At 65.5% G+C, this 14,456-nt stretch overlaps 2 protein-coding genes across 2 annotated transcripts; one reads left to right on the forward strand and one right to left on the reverse strand.

Annotated features, from left to right (window-relative positions):
• Positions 1–3,612: 3,612 nt before the first annotated feature.
• Positions 3,613–7,922, reverse strand: LOC139825922 (uncharacterized). Its single transcript, XM_071800521.1, has 3 exons — positions 7,894–7,922; positions 3,976–5,676; positions 3,613–3,653 (listed from the first exon to the last, which is right to left on the reverse strand). The coding sequence occupies exons 1-3, from the start codon at positions 7,919–7,921 to the stop codon at positions 3,613–3,615; spliced, it is 1,770 nt and encodes a 589-aa protein (XP_071656622.1). The 5' UTR covers position 7,922.
• A 2,644-nt stretch (positions 7,923–10,566) lies between these two features.
• Positions 10,567–13,240, forward strand: ZNF576 (zinc finger protein 576). Its single transcript, XM_065859716.2, has 4 exons — positions 10,567–10,721; positions 11,510–11,658; positions 11,825–11,923; positions 12,417–13,240. Exons 1-4 carry the CDS (start codon positions 10,582–10,584, stop codon positions 12,968–12,970), a joined length of 942 nt encoding a protein of 313 aa, XP_065715788.2. The 5' UTR covers positions 10,567–10,581; the 3' UTR covers positions 12,971–13,240.
• Positions 13,241–14,456: the final 1,216 nt, after the last annotated feature.

The raw sequence follows: 14,456 nt of genomic DNA on the forward strand, positions 1-14,456 counted from the left end.
CCATAGATCCTGTCTGATAGAGCTGCCCCATAGGTCCTGCCCCATAGATCCTGTCTGATAGAGCTGTGTTATAGCCCAGCCCCATAGGTCCTGCCCCATAGATCCTGCCCCATAGATCCTGTCTGATAGAGCTGTGTTATAGCCCAGCCCCATAGATCCTGTCCCATAGATCCTGCCCCATAGAGCTGCCCCATAGAGCTGCCACATAGGTCCTGCCCCATAGATCCTGCCCCATAGATCCTGTCCCATAGAGCTGCCCCATAGAGCTGCCACATAGGTCCTGCCCCATAGATCCTGCCCTATAGATCCTGCCCCATAGAGCTGTGTTATAGCCCGGCCCCATTGATCTGCCCCATAGATCCACCCCTTAACCCAGCCCCACAGACCCAAACCCCAGCCCCATAGACCCCTAACCCAGCCCCATAGCTCCGCCCCATAACCCAGCCCCATAGACCCCTAACCCAGCCCCATAGACCCCTAAACCAACCCCATAGATCCCCCCCATAACCCAGCCCCATAGACCCCTAACCCAGCCCCATAGATCCCCCCATAACCCAGCCCCATAGACCCATAGACCCCTAACCCAGCCCCATAGATCCCCCCCATAACCCAGCCCCATAGACCCCTAACCCAGCCCCATAGACCCCTAAACCAACCCCATAGATCCCCCCCATAACCCAGCCCCATAGACCCCTAACCCAGCCCCATAGCTCCGCCCCCTAACCCAGCCCCATAGATCCCCCCCCGCCCTGATTCACCCCCCACGTGACTCACCCCATAGCGGGGGGGGAGGGGCGCCCCGCCCCACACAGGTGGGGCCCGAACGCCTGGGTCCCCCCGGGGGGCAGGGCGGGGCGGGCCGGGGGGGGGAGGGGTGGGAAGGGACCCAGGCGTCCGGGCTCCCCTCCCCCCCCCGGGCTCAGCAGCAATTAACGAGCTTTAATTAATGAGGGAGGAATAATGGGGGGGGAGGGGGAGGCACCGGAGAGGGGACCCAGGAGTTCGGGAATGGGCAGGGGGCGGAGCCTCCGGGCACCCCCACCCCCCCCGAACTCCTGGGTCCCCCCCGAACTCCTGGGTCCCTGGGGCACTCCTGGGTCCCTCCCGAACTCCTGGGTCCCTCCCCGAACTCCTGGGTCCCTCCCCGAACTCCTGGGTCCCTCCCGAACTCCTGGGTCCCCCCCCGAACTCCTGGGTCCCTCCCCGAACTCCTGGGTCCCTCCCGAACTCCTGGGTCCCCCGCCGAACTCCTGGGTCCCTTGGGGCACTCCTGGGTCCCCCCCGAACTCCTGGGTCCCTCCCGAACTCCTGGGTCCCTCCCCGAACTCCTGGGTCCCTCCCGAACTCCTGGGTCCCTCCCCGAACTCCTGGGTCCCCCCCCGAACTCCTGGGTCCCCCCCGAACTCCGGGGTCCCTCCCGGACGCCTGGGTCCCCCAATGATCTCACACAGAGTTGATCAATCCCATTGAGTTTTATTCATTACAACTGGGACCCCCCCGAACTCCTGGGTCCCTTGGGGCACTCCTGGGTCCCTCCCGAACTCCTGGGTCCCTCCCGAACTCCTGGGTTCCCTGGGGCACTCCTGGGTCCCTTGGGGCACTCCTGGGTCCCTCAGTGCAGCAGCAGGGGGAGGGGCAGCAGCAGCAGGAGGGGGAGGGGCCGGAGGGTGGGGGCGGGGCTGCTGAGCCCCTGTGGCCCCGCCCTCAGCGTGGCGGGGGGGGGAGGGGGCGGGCAGAGGGGGGGAGGGGGCGGGGCCTCCCCCAGGACGTCATGGGCGTCATGGGCACCAATGGGGGACCCGGTGACCACGCCCCCATCGGTGGTGACGTCATCGTTGTCCCCATTGGTGGTTGAGCCCCCATAGAGCCCAGTGGGGTCCCCATTGGGGTCACTGGTGGCACCGGGCTGCTGGGTCACATCCAATACGACGTCCCCATTGGTGGTGACGTCACCACTGTCACACCCCGGGTGGGCGGAGCCAACGTCCCCATTGGTGGTGACGTCCCCATAGACCTCGGTGACGCGTCCCCAAGTGTCCCCATGGACGCAGGTGGCACCTGATTGGCCGGTTGGTCCCACATTGGTGTCCCCATTGGTGGTGACGTCACCATTGTCACCTATGGGGGACCCAGTGCCAACGTCCCCATTGGTGGTGACGTCCCCATTGTCCCCAATGGTGGTGACGTCCCCATTGTCACCTATGGGGGACCCAGTGCCAACGTCCCCATTGGTGGTGACGTCCCCATTGTCACCTATGGGGGACCCAGTGCCAACGTCCCCATTGGTGGTGACGTCCCCATTGTCCCCAATGGTGGTGGCGTCCCCATTGTCCCCAATGGTGGTGACGCCCCCATAGAGCCCAGTGGGGTCCCCATTGGGGTCACTGGTGGCACCGGGCTGCTGGGTCACATCCAATACGACGTCCCCATTGGTGGTGACGTCACCACTGTCACACCCCGGGTGGGCGGGGCCAACGTCCCCATTGGTGGTGACGTCCCCATAGACCTCGGTGACGCGTCCCCAAGTGTCCCCATGGACGCAGGTGGCACCTGATTGGCCGGTTGGTCCCACATTGGTGTCCCCATTGGTGGTGACGTCACCATTGTCACCCATGGGGGACCCAGTGCCAACGTCCCCATTGGTGGTGACGTCCCCATTGTCACCTATGGGGGACCCAGTGCCAATGTCCCCATTGGTGGTGACGTCCCCATTGTCCCCAATGGTGGTGACGTCCCCATTGTCCCCATTGGTGGTTGAGCCCCCATAGAGCCCAGTGGGGTCCCCATTGGGGTCACTGGTGGCACCGGGCTGCTGGGTCACATCCAATACGACGTCCCCATTGGTGGTGACGTCACCACTGTCACACCCCGGGTGGGCGGAGCCAACGTCCCCATTGGTGGTGACGTCCCCATAGACCTGGGTGACGCGTCCCCAAGTGTCCCCATGGACGCAGGTGGCACCCGATTGGTCGGTTGGCCCCACATTGGTGTCCCCATTGGTGGTGACGTCACCATTGTCACCTATGGGGGACCCAGTGCCAAGGTCCCCATTGGTGGTGACGTCACCATTGTCACCTATGGGGGACCCAGTGCCAACGTCCCCATTGGTGGTGACGTCCCCATTGTCCCCAATGGTGGTTGAGCCCCCATAGAGCCCAGTGGGGTCCCCATTGGGGTCACTGGTGGCACCGGGCTGCTGGGTCACATCCAATACGACGTCCCCATTGGTGGTGACGTCACCACTGTCACACCCCGGGTGGGCGGGGCCAACGTCCCCATTGGTGGTGACGTCCCCATAGACCTCGGTGACGCGTCCCCAAGTGTCCCCGTGGCCACAGGTGGCACCTGATTGGTCGGTTGGTGCCACATTGGTGTCCCCATTGGTGGTGACGTCACCATTGTCACCAATGGGGGACCCAGTGCCAATGTCCCCATTGGTGGTGACGTCCCCATTGTCACCTATGGGGGACCCAGTGCCAAGGTCCCCATTGGTGGTGACGTCCCCATTGTCCCCAATGGTGGTGACGTCCCCATTGTCCCCAATGGTGGTGGCGTCCCCATAGAGCCCAGTGGGGTCCCCATTGGGGTCACTGGTGGCACCGAGCTGCTGGGTCACATCCAATACGACGTCCCCATTGGTGGTGACGTCACCACTGTCACAGCCCGGGTGGGCGGGGCCAACGCCCCCATTGGTGGTGACGTCCCCATAGACCTCGGTGACGCGTCCCCAAGTGTCCCCATGCACGCAGGTGGCACCTGATTGGTCGGTTGGTCCCACATTGGTGTCCCCATTGGTGGTGACGTCCCCATTGTCACCTATGGGGGACCCAGTGCCAACGTCCCCAATGGTGGTGACGTCCCCATTGTCCCCATTGGTGGTGACGTCCCCATTGTCCCCAATGGTGGTGACGTCCCCATTGTCCCCAATGGTGGTGACGCCCCCATAGAGCCCAGTGGGGTCCCCATTGGGGTCACTGGTGGCACCGGGCTGCTGGGTCACATCCAATACGACGTCCCCATTGGTGGTGACGTCACCACTGTCACACCCCGGGTGGGCGGGGCCAACGTCCCCATTGGTGGTGACGTCCCCATAGACCTCGGTGACGCGTCCCCAAGTGTCCCCGTGGACGCAGGTGGCACCTGATTGGTCGGTTGGTGCCACATTGGTGTCCCCATTGGTGGTGACGTCACCATTGTCACCTATGGGGGACCCAGTGCCAACGTCCCCAATGGTGGTGACGTCACCATTGTCACCTATGGGGGACCCCGTGCCAACGTCCCCAATGGTGGTGACGTCACCATTGTCACCTATGGGGGACCCCGTGCCAACGTCCCCAATGGTGGTGACGTCCCCATTGTCCCCAATGGTGGTGACGTCCCCATTGTCACCTATGGGGGACCCAGTGCCAACGTCCCCAATGGTGGTGACGTCACCATTGTCACCTATGGGGGACCCAGTGCCAACGTCCCCATTGGTGGTGACGTCCCCATTGTCCCCAATGGTGGTGACGTCCCCATTGTCCCCATTGGTGGTGATGTCCCCATTGTCCCCAATGGTGGTGACGTCCCCATTGTCCCCAATGGTGGTTGAGCCCCCATAGAGCCCAGTGGGGTCCCCATTGGGGTCACTGGTGACACCGGGCTGCTGGGTCACATCCAATACGACGTCCCCATTGGTGGTGACGTCACCACTGTCACACCCCGGGTGGGCGGAGCCAACGTCCCCATTGGTGGTGACGTCCCCATAGACCTCGGTGACGCGTCCCCAAGTGTCCCCATGGCCACAGGTGGCACCCGATTGGCCGGTTGGTCCCACATTGGTGTCCCCATTGGTGGTGACGTCACCATTGTCACCTATGGGGGACCCAGTGGCAACGTCCCCATTGGTGGTGACGTCACCATTGTCACCTATGGGGGACCCAGTGCCAACGTCCCCAATGGTGGTGACGTCCCCATTGTCACCTATGGGGGACCCAGTGCCAACGTCCCCAATGGTGGTGACGTCCCCATTGTCACCTATGGGGGACCCAGTGCCAATGTCCCCATTGGTGGTGACGTCCCCATTGTCACCTATGGGGGACCCAGTGCCAACGTCCCCATTGGTGGTGATGTCCCCATTGTCCCCAATGGTGGTGACGTCCCCATTGTCCCCAATGGTGGTTGAGCCCCCATAGAGCCCAGTGGGGTCCCCATTGGGGTCACTGGTGGCACCGGGCTGCTGGGTCACATCCAATACGACGTCCCCGTTGGTGGTGACGTCATCGCTGTCCCCAATGGTGGTGACGTCATCGCTGTCCCCAATGGTGGTGACGTCCCCATTGTCCCCAACGGGAGCCTCGGTGACGTTTCCCGTTGTGCTGGAGTCGCCCCCATAGACCCCAGTGGGGTCCCCATTGGGCTCTGTCCCCTGGCTGATGACGTCATCGGGCGTCGTCCCCTCGGCGATGACGTCATCGGGCGTCGTCCCCTCGGCGATGACGTCATCGGCCGCCGTGCCCCCATTGGTGGTGGCGTCGTCGGCAGGAGCCGCCCCATCGACCTCATTGGGCGCCGTGGTCCCCTCGCCGATGACGTCACGGGCGGGCGGGGCCGGGTCGATGACGTCACGGGCGGGCGGGGCCGGGGCGGGGCCGGGGCGGGGGCAGGGCGGGGCCGCCACGCAGCAGCCAATGGCGGCTGGGGGGGAGGGGCCAAGATAGGGATCTATAGGGGCCTATGGGGCTGGGGAGACCCCTGGAGAGCCCATAGGACCCTATAGAGCCCCATAGACCCTATAGAGCCCCATAGAGCCCCCTAGACCCTATAGAGCCCATAGACCCTATAGACCCTATAGACCCCCACAGGACCCTATAGATTCCCATAGACCCTATAGAGCCCCATAGAACCCTATAGACCCCCATAGACCCTATAGATCCCCATAGAGCCTATAGATCCCCATAGAGCCTATAGAGCCCACTAGGACCCTAAAGACCCCCATAGACCCCATAGATCCCCATAGACCCTATAGACCCCCATAGAGCCTATAGAGCCCCATAGAGCCCCCTAGACCCTATAGAGCCCCATAGATCCTCATAGAGCCCCATAGACCCTATAGATCCCCATAGATCCTTATAGTGCCCTATAGACCCTATAGATTCCCATAGCACCCCATAGTGCCCTATAGATCCTGTAAAGCCCCATAGCACCCTATAGATCCTCACAGAGCCCCATAGAACCCTCTGGTGCCCCATAGACCCTATAGATCCCCATAGCACCCTATAGATCCCCATAGCACCCTATAGATTCCCATAGAGCTCCATAGCACCCCATAGTGTCCTATAGACACTGCAGAGCCCCATAGCACCCTATAGATCCCCATAGCACCCTATAGAGCCCCATAGCACCCTATAGATCCCCATAGCACCCTATAGAGCCCCATAGCACCCACAGGACCCCTAGAGCACCCATAGGAGCCCTATAGATCCCCATAGAGCCCCATAGCACCCACAGCACCCCTATAGCCCCATAAGAGCCCCCATAGCGCCCTATGGCACCCACCCCACCCCACCCTATGGGACCCATAGAGCCCCCTATAGGACCTATTGCACCCCATAGCAGCCCCCTATAGCACCCATGGGACCCTATAGCCCCCCCATAGCCCCCTATAGAACCTATAGCACCCATATCAACCCATAGAACCCCCATAGCCCCCTATGGCCCCCATATCACCCCACAGCACCCATGGGACCCTATAACCCCCTATAGCACCCAGATCAACCCCCAGCCCCCCATAGCACCCATGGAACCCCCTATAGCACCCACAGAACCCCCCATAGCACCCATAGGACCCCCCATAGCCCCCCATAGCACCCATAGGACCCCCTATAGCACCCATAGGACCCCCCCATAGCCCCCATAGCACCCATATCAACCCCCATAGCCCCCTACAGCACCTATAGCACCCATAGGACCCATAGCACCCATAGGACCCATAGCACCCATAGGACCCCCCCATAGCACCCATAGCACCCATAGCCCCCATAGCACCCATAGGACCCCCCATAGCACCCATAGGACCCCCCATAGCACCCATAGCCCCCATAGCCCCCTATAGCACCCATAGGACCCCCCCATAGCCCCCATAGCCCCCCATAGCACCCATAGCCCCCATAGCCCCCCATAGCACCCATAGGACCCCCCCATAGCCCCCATAGCCCCCCATAGCACCCATAGCCCCCATAGCCCCCCATAGCACCCATAGGACCCCCCCATAGCAACCATAGGACCCCTATAGCACCCATAGCACCCATAGCCCCCATAGCCCCCCATAGCACCCATAGGACCCCCATAGCCCCCATAGCCCCCATAGCCCCCATAGCCCCCCATAGCACCCATAGCCCCCATAGCCTCCTATAGCACCCATAGGACCCCCCCATAGCACCCATAGGACCCCTATAGCACCCATAGGACCCATAGGACCCCCCATAGCACCCATAGCCCCCATAGCCCCCTATAGCACCCATAGCCCCCTATAGCACCCATAGCACCCCTATAGCACCCATAGCACCCATAGGACCCCCCACAGCACCCATAGCACCCATAGGACCCCCCATAGCACCCATAGCCCCCATAGCACCCATAGGACCCCCCCATAGCACCCATAGGACCCCCCCATAGCACCCATAGGACTCCTATAGCACCCATAGGACCCCCCATAGCCCCCATAGCCCCCATAGCCCCCATAGCCCCCATAGCACCCATAGGACCCCTATAGCACCCATAGCCCCCATAGCACCCATAGGACCCCTATAGCCCCCATAGCCCCCATAGCCCCCATAGCCCCCATAGCACCCATAGGCCCCCCCCAGCACCCATAGCACCCATGGGACCCCCATCCCCCCCTCCCCCACCCACCGAGCAGCAGCAGCAGCCGCAGCCCCATGGTCCGGGTGGGTGGGGGAGGGGACGCGGGGTCCCCCCCTTTATCCGCCCCTCCCCCCCCGCCCCGCCCCCCGCGGGAACCCCCGGAATGTGGGGAACCCGCCCCGCCCCCCCCCCGCCCCGCCCCCGCCCCCGCGCGGGGACCCAGGCGTCCGGGAGGGACCCAGGCGGCCCCACCCCCACAAACCAGCGCGGCACCCACGGGACAGGGACCCAGGCGTTCGGGACCCACAGGATACGGGACCCATAGAATAAGGGACCCATAGAATAGGGGACCCAGGAGTTCGGGACCCACAGGATACGGGACCCATGGGATAAGGGACCCATAGAATAAGGGACCCATAGAATAAGGGACCCAGGAGTTCGGGACCCACAGAACAGGGACCCATGGGATAAGGGACCCATAGAATAAGGGACCCATAGAATAAGGGACCCAGGAGTTCGGGACCCACAGAACAGGGACCCAGGAGTTCGGGACCCACAGAACAGGGACCCATGGGATAAGGGACCCATAGGATACGGGACCCATAGAATAAGGGACCCATGGGATAAGGGACCTATAGAATAAGGGACCCAGGAGTTCGGGACCCACAGGATACGGGACCCATAGAATAAGGGACCCATAGAATAAGGGACCCATAGAACAAGGGACCCATAGAACAAGGGACCCAGGAGTTCGGGACCCACAGAACAGGGACCCAGGAGTTCGGGACCCATAGAATAAGGGACCCATAGAACAAGGGACCCATAGAATAAGGGACCCATGGGATAAGGGACCTATAGAATAAGGGACCCAGGAGTTCGGGACCCACAGGATACAGGACCCATAGAATAAGGGACCCATAGAATAAGGGACCCATAGAACAAGGAACCCAGGAGTTCGGGACCCATAGAATAAGGGACCCAGGAGTTCAGGACCCACAGAACAGGGACCCAGGAGTTCGGGACCCATAGAATAAGGGACCCATAGAACAAGGGACCCATAGAATAAGGGACCCATGGGATAAGGGACCTATAGAATAAGGGACCCAGGAGTTCGGGACCCACAGGATACAGGACCCATAGAATAAGGGACCCATAGAACAAGGAACCCAGGAGTTCGGGACCCATAGAATAAGGGACCCAGGAGTTCGGGACCCACAGAACAGGGACCCAGGAGTTCGGGACCCATAGAATAAGGGACCCATAGAATAAGGGACCCAGGAGTTCGGGCCCCATAGAACAAGGGACCCAGGAGTTCGGGCCCCATAGGACAAGGGACCCAGGAGTTCGGGACCCATAGAATAAGGGACCCAGGAGTTCGGGACCCACAGAACAGGGACCCAGGAGTTCGGGACCCATAGAACAAGGGACCCAGGAGTTCGGGACCCACAGAACAGGGACCCATAGAATAAGGGACCCAGGCGTTCGGGACCCACGGAACAGGGACCCATGGGATAAGGGACCCAGGAGTTCGGGACCCATAGAACAAGGGACCCAGGAGTTCGGGCCCCATAGAACAAGGGACCCAGGAGTTCGGGACCCATAGAACAAGGGACCCAGGAGTTCGGGACCCACGGAACAAGGGACCCAGGCGTTCGGGGCCCATAGAACAAGGGACCCAGGAGTTCGGGACCCATAGAATAAGGGACCCAGGAGTTCGGGCCCCATAGAACAAGGGACCCAGGAGTTCGGGACCCATAGGACAAGGGACCCAGGAGTTCGGGACCCATAGAATAAGGGACCCAGGAGTTCGGGCCCCATAGAACAAGGGACCCAGGAGTTCGGGCCCCATAGGACAAGGGACCCAGGAGTTCGGGCCCCATAGAACAAGGGACCCAGGCGTCCGGGCCCCTTGGCCCAGTTTCCCGCCCCCGGGCGGTTTTTTCCCGCGGACACGTGCGGGGACCCAGGCGTCCGGGGGGACCCAGGAGTTCGGGGCACACCCTCCCCCCCCCCACCGCGCCCCGGACGCCTGGGTCCCCGCGAGCCACGTGACGGGAAAACCCGCGCCCGCCAATTACAGCCCCGGGCCCCGCCCCCACCCACGCGCGGCCCAACCGGGGGGCGGGGCCTCAGGGACCCAGGAGTGCGGGGGGGACCCAGGAGTTCGGGAGGGACCCAGGAGTGCGGGAGGGACCCAGGAGTGCAGGAGGGACCCAGGAGTGCCCCAAGGGACCCAGGAGTGCGGGAGGGACCCAGGAATTCGGGAGGGACCCAGGAGTGCCCCAAGGGACCCAGGAGTGCCCCAAAGGACCCAGGAGTTCGGGAGGGACCCAGGAGTTCGGGGAGGGACCCAGGAGTTCGGGAGGGACCCAGGAGTGCCCCAGGGACCCAGGAGTGCCCCAGGGACCCAGGAGTGCCCCAGGGACCCAGGAGTGCCCCAAAGGACCCAGGAGTGCGGGAGGGACCCAGGAGTTCGGGAGGGGACCCAGGAGTTCGGGGGCACTCAAACAGGGGACCCAGGAGTGCCCCAAGGGACCCAGGAGTATCCCAGGGACCCAGGCGTTCGGGAGGGACCCAGGAGTGCCCCAAGGGACCCAGGAGTGCCCCAAGGACCCAGGCGTTCGGGGGCACTCAAACAGGGGACCCAGGAGTTCGGGAGGGACCCAGGCGTCCTGCTCTGTGCTCCCCCCCCTCCACTGCGCACGCGCACCTTGTGGGCGTGTCCCCGCATGCGCGATGGGGAGTGGGGAGAAGCGGGGAGGGGGGGCGTGGCTCCGGGAGGGGGGCGTTTCCCTCTCGGCGGGGTCGGCCCCGCCCCCCCGCGCACGCGCGCACCGGAAGCGGCGGCCGAGGCGGCGGCGGCGGCTCCGGGCCCGGTGAGCGGGGCCGCGGGGGATCCTGGGAACGGGGCGGGACCCCCAGCCCCCCCCCGACCCCCCCACCCCGCGCGGGGGATCCTGGGAACGGGGCGGGACCCCCAACCCCCCCCCACCCCACCACCCCGCGCGGGGGATCCTGGGAAACGCCCCCCCCGCACCTCCGCCGCTCTTCCCCCCCCCCCCAAACCAGGGGCAGCGGGCGCGCGGGGGATTGTGGGAGGGGGCGGGGCTCAGCCGTAGTGGGCGGGGATTAGGGGTGGGTGGGCGGAGCCGCGTGGGGTCCGCGGTGTTGTGGGCGGGGCTTGGGACTCTGGGCGGGGGGCTGAGGCGTTGTGGGCGGGGCTTGGGGGTTGTGGGCGGGGCCTCGGGGCACGATGGGGGGGGCTGGGAGCCGGGGGGCGGGGCTGCTGGGGGGTCCCAGGGGGGTGGGCGGGGCTTGGGGATGTGGGCGTGGCCTGGGACTTTGTGGGTGGGGCTTGGGACTGTGGGCAGGACCTGGGCTATTGTGGGCGGGGCTTGGGGGTGGGGGCGGGACCTGAGACATTGTGGGCGGGACTTGGGAGCCAGTGTTGGGCCTGGGGCATTGTGGGCGGGGCCTGGGACTTTGTGGGTGGGGCTTATGGCAGTGGGTGGGACCTGGGATGTTGTGGGCGGGGCTTGGAGGTGGGGGAGGGACCTGGGATATTGGGGGCGGGGCTTGGGGGGTGGGGGCGGGACCTGGGGCATTGTGGGCGGGGCTTGAGCCGGTGGGCGTGGCCAGGGCCCCAGTGGGCGTGTCCGCGCAGGGCGGCCATGATGGCGGACGGGCGGCGGCCGGGGGACGCGGGCGGGGCCGAGGGCGGAGCCTTCGCGGGGGAGGAGGAGGAGGAGGAAGAGGAAGAGGAAGACGAGGAGGAAGAGGAAGAGGAGGAGGAGGAAGAGGAAGCGGCGGCCGGTGAGCGGGGGAGGGGCCGGGGGGAGGGGGCGGGGCCTCCAGGGGGCGCCTGGTGGTACGGGGTCCCTGGGGCACTCCTGGGTCCCTGGGGCACTCCTGGGTCCCTCCCGAACTCCTGGGTCCCTTGGGGCACTCCTGGGTCCCTCCCGAACTCCTGGGTCCCCAGGGCCGCGGGCGCCGCCCGAGGACGAGGACGAATCAGAAACGTCGGTGTCATCGGGGGAGAGCGGGACCTGCCCCTCCCCCACCCCCAACGGCTGTGCAGGTACCAACCCCCCCCCTCCCCCCCACCCCGGACGCCTGGGTCCCTGGGGCACTCCTGGGTCCCTGGGTCCTTTCTGGGTCTGTGGGGCACTCCTGGGTCCTTTGGGGCACTCTTGGGTCCCTCTTGGGTCTCTGGGGCACTCTTGGGTTCCTTGGGGCACTCCTGGGTCCCTCCTGCGTCTGTGGGGCACTCCTGGGTCCTTGGGGCATTCCTGGGTCCCTCGGGTCCCTCCTGGGTCCCTGGGTCCCTTCTGGATCTGTGGGGCACTCCTGGGTCCCTTGGGGCACTCCTGGGTCCTTTCTGGGTCTGTCGGGCACTCCTGGGTCCTTTGGGGCACTCCTGGGTCCCTTGGGGCACTCCTGGGTCCCCCCGAACTCCTGGGTCCGTGGGGCACTCCTGGGTCCCTTGGGTCCGTCTGGGGCACTCCTGGGTCCCTTGGGGCACTCCTGGGTCCCTGGGGCACTCCTGGGTCCCCATCTCTCCCCTCCCCCAGGTTCCCGCCGCCGCCGCTCCGACCTCCGCCCCTTCCCCTCCCCCGCTGCCCACTCGGCGGGCGGGGGCGTGGCCGGAGGGGGCGTGGCCTCCTCCTCCTCCTCCTCCCCGCCCCCCCTGGGCGGAGCCTCCCCCGATTGGCACGAGTGCCCCGAGTGTGGGCGGAGCTTCGGCACCTCCCGCGCCCTCAAGGTTCACCGCAGCTACCACGTGGGCCGCAAGAGGCCCCGCCCCCCCGCCGCCGGGCCCCGCCCCCACGCCGCCCCGCCCCCCTCCCCCGGCCCCGCCCCTCCCCCCGCCCCCCCCCCCCTCCACTACATCTGCGCCGAATGCGGCGTCGGCTTCGCCGCCCCCGCCGCCCTGGGCGCCCATCGCTGCCGCCCCGCCCCCCCACGGCCCCGCCCCTCCCCCTCGGCCCCGCCCCCTCCCCCGAGCTCCGCCCCGCCCCCCCCCAGCGCCCCTCCCCCCTTCCGCTGCACCGAGTGCCCCGGGGCCTTCGGATTGGTGGCCGAGCTGCACCTGCACTACATGCGGCACGCGCGGGGGGAGCTCTGACCACGCCCCCTTGGCCACGCCCACCTTGGCCACGCCCTCTCCCGGACACGCCCACCCGGCTGGACCCACCCCCCCAAAGCCCCAACCCCTTGGATGGGGGTTGAAGGGGGGAGGGAGCAATGGGGGAGGCCCCGCCCCCCAGCGTGGCCACGCCCACCCGCCGGCTGAGCCCCGCCCCCAAGCGTGGCCACTCCCACCCGCCGGAAAGGCCCCGCCCACCGTGGTGGGGGTGGGGGTTGGGGGGGAATAAAGTGTTGGGTGGAACTAGAACGGCTGTGATTGGGGGAGGGGTGGTGACGTCATGGCGGGGTGGGTGATGTCATCAGTGGGGTGGTGGGGACATGAGTGGTGTGTGACGTCATCAATAGGACGTGATGTCATCCATCGGGGAGTGACGTCATCAAGGGGCTGATGTCATGGGTGGAGGTCACGTGACACTCCCCCACTCCCCCCCCCCCATTTCCCAGGACCAACTGGTGATGTCATCGAGCAGGGGGTGATGTCACCAGCGGGGGGAGTCACATGACCACTTGGGGTGACGTCATCGGGGGGGGCGGGGCCTCAATGGGGCGAGGCCTCAATGGGGTGGGCGCTGCCAATCAGGGCGGGAGGGGGTCGGTGACATCACCGCGAGTGACATCACAGCTTGGGGGCGGGGTCACGGGCCGACCCCGCCCACCCCTTTGGAAGCAACCAATCCGGAGCCACTTCCAGCAGCTCCCGGGGGGGTGGGGGCCGAGCGCGGGGAGAGGGGGCGTGGCCACCGGAGGGGGCGTGGCCCGGGGGGCGTGGTCAGTGACCCCAGGTGACCCCGGTAACGAATCGGGGGGGGTTTATTGGTATCAAAGGGGTTGAAAAGGCGCTGACGTTATTTACACACACGGGGGGGGAGGGGAGGGGGCGGGGCCACCCCGGGACACGCCCCCCTCGCTCGGCCCCGCCCCCCTCTTCCCTCCCCCCCCATCCCCATCCCCCCCCATCCCCCCCCACCCCCATTCCCCCCTCCTCATGGCTTTGAGCTGCGGGGACCCAGGCGTCCGGGGGACCCAGGAGTGCCCCAGGGACCCAGGAGTGCCCCGGGGACCCAGGCGTCCGGGGGACCCAGGAGTCCAGGACCCTCCCCCCCATCCTGTGATGTCCCCAATGTCCCCCCCCCCATTGTCCCCTATTGTCCCCAAGTCTATTCCATTGTCCCCTCATTGTCCCCACGTCCCATTGTGGCCCCCCCCCCAATGTCCCCATTGTCCCCCCCGATGTCCCCAAGTCCTTTTGTCCCCCCCCATATCCCCAAGTCTTTTGGTCCCCCCATTGTCCCCATGTCCGTTGCCCTCTCTGTCCCATTGTCCCCCTATCCCCCCATTGTCCCCAATGTCCCCCAATGTCCCCCTGTCCCCCCCATTGTCCCCAATGTCCCCCTGTCCCCCCATGTCCTTCTGTCCCCCCATTGTCCCCAATGTCCCCCCATATCCCCCCCTGTCCTCCCATG

Source organism: Patagioenas fasciata, chromosome 31 (assembly GCF_037038585.1).
Source record: "Patagioenas fasciata isolate bPatFas1 chromosome 31, bPatFas1.hap1, whole genome shotgun sequence".
NCBI lineage: Eukaryota > Metazoa > Chordata > Aves > Columbiformes > Columbidae > Patagioenas > Patagioenas fasciata.

Excerpts from the sequence above, each read along its gene's own strand:
- LOC139825922 (XM_071800521.1), bottom strand. The coding sequence starts at position 7,921 with ATGGGGCTGCGGCTGCTGCTGCTGCTCG. Across the intron at positions 5,677-7,893 it reads GCGGCTGCTGCTGCTGCTCG|CCGCCATTGGCTGCTGCGTG; the intron begins GTGGGTGGGGGA and ends CCTCCCCCCCAG. Across the intron at positions 3,654-3,975 it reads CCAGCAGCCCGGTGCCACCA|TGGTGACGTCACCACCAATG; the intron begins GTGACCCCAATG and ends GGGCTGTGACAG.
- ZNF576 (XM_065859716.2), top strand. The coding sequence starts at position 10,582 with ATGGGGAGTGGGGAGAAGCGGGGAGGGGGGGCGTGGCTCCGGGAGGGG. Across the intron at positions 10,722-11,509 it reads CGGCGGCGGCTCCGGGCCCG|GGCGGCCATGATGGCGGACG; the intron begins GTGAGCGGGGCC and ends GTGTCCGCGCAG. Across the intron at positions 11,924-12,416 it reads CACCCCCAACGGCTGTGCAG|GTTCCCGCCGCCGCCGCTCC; the intron begins GTACCAACCCCC and ends CCCCTCCCCCAG.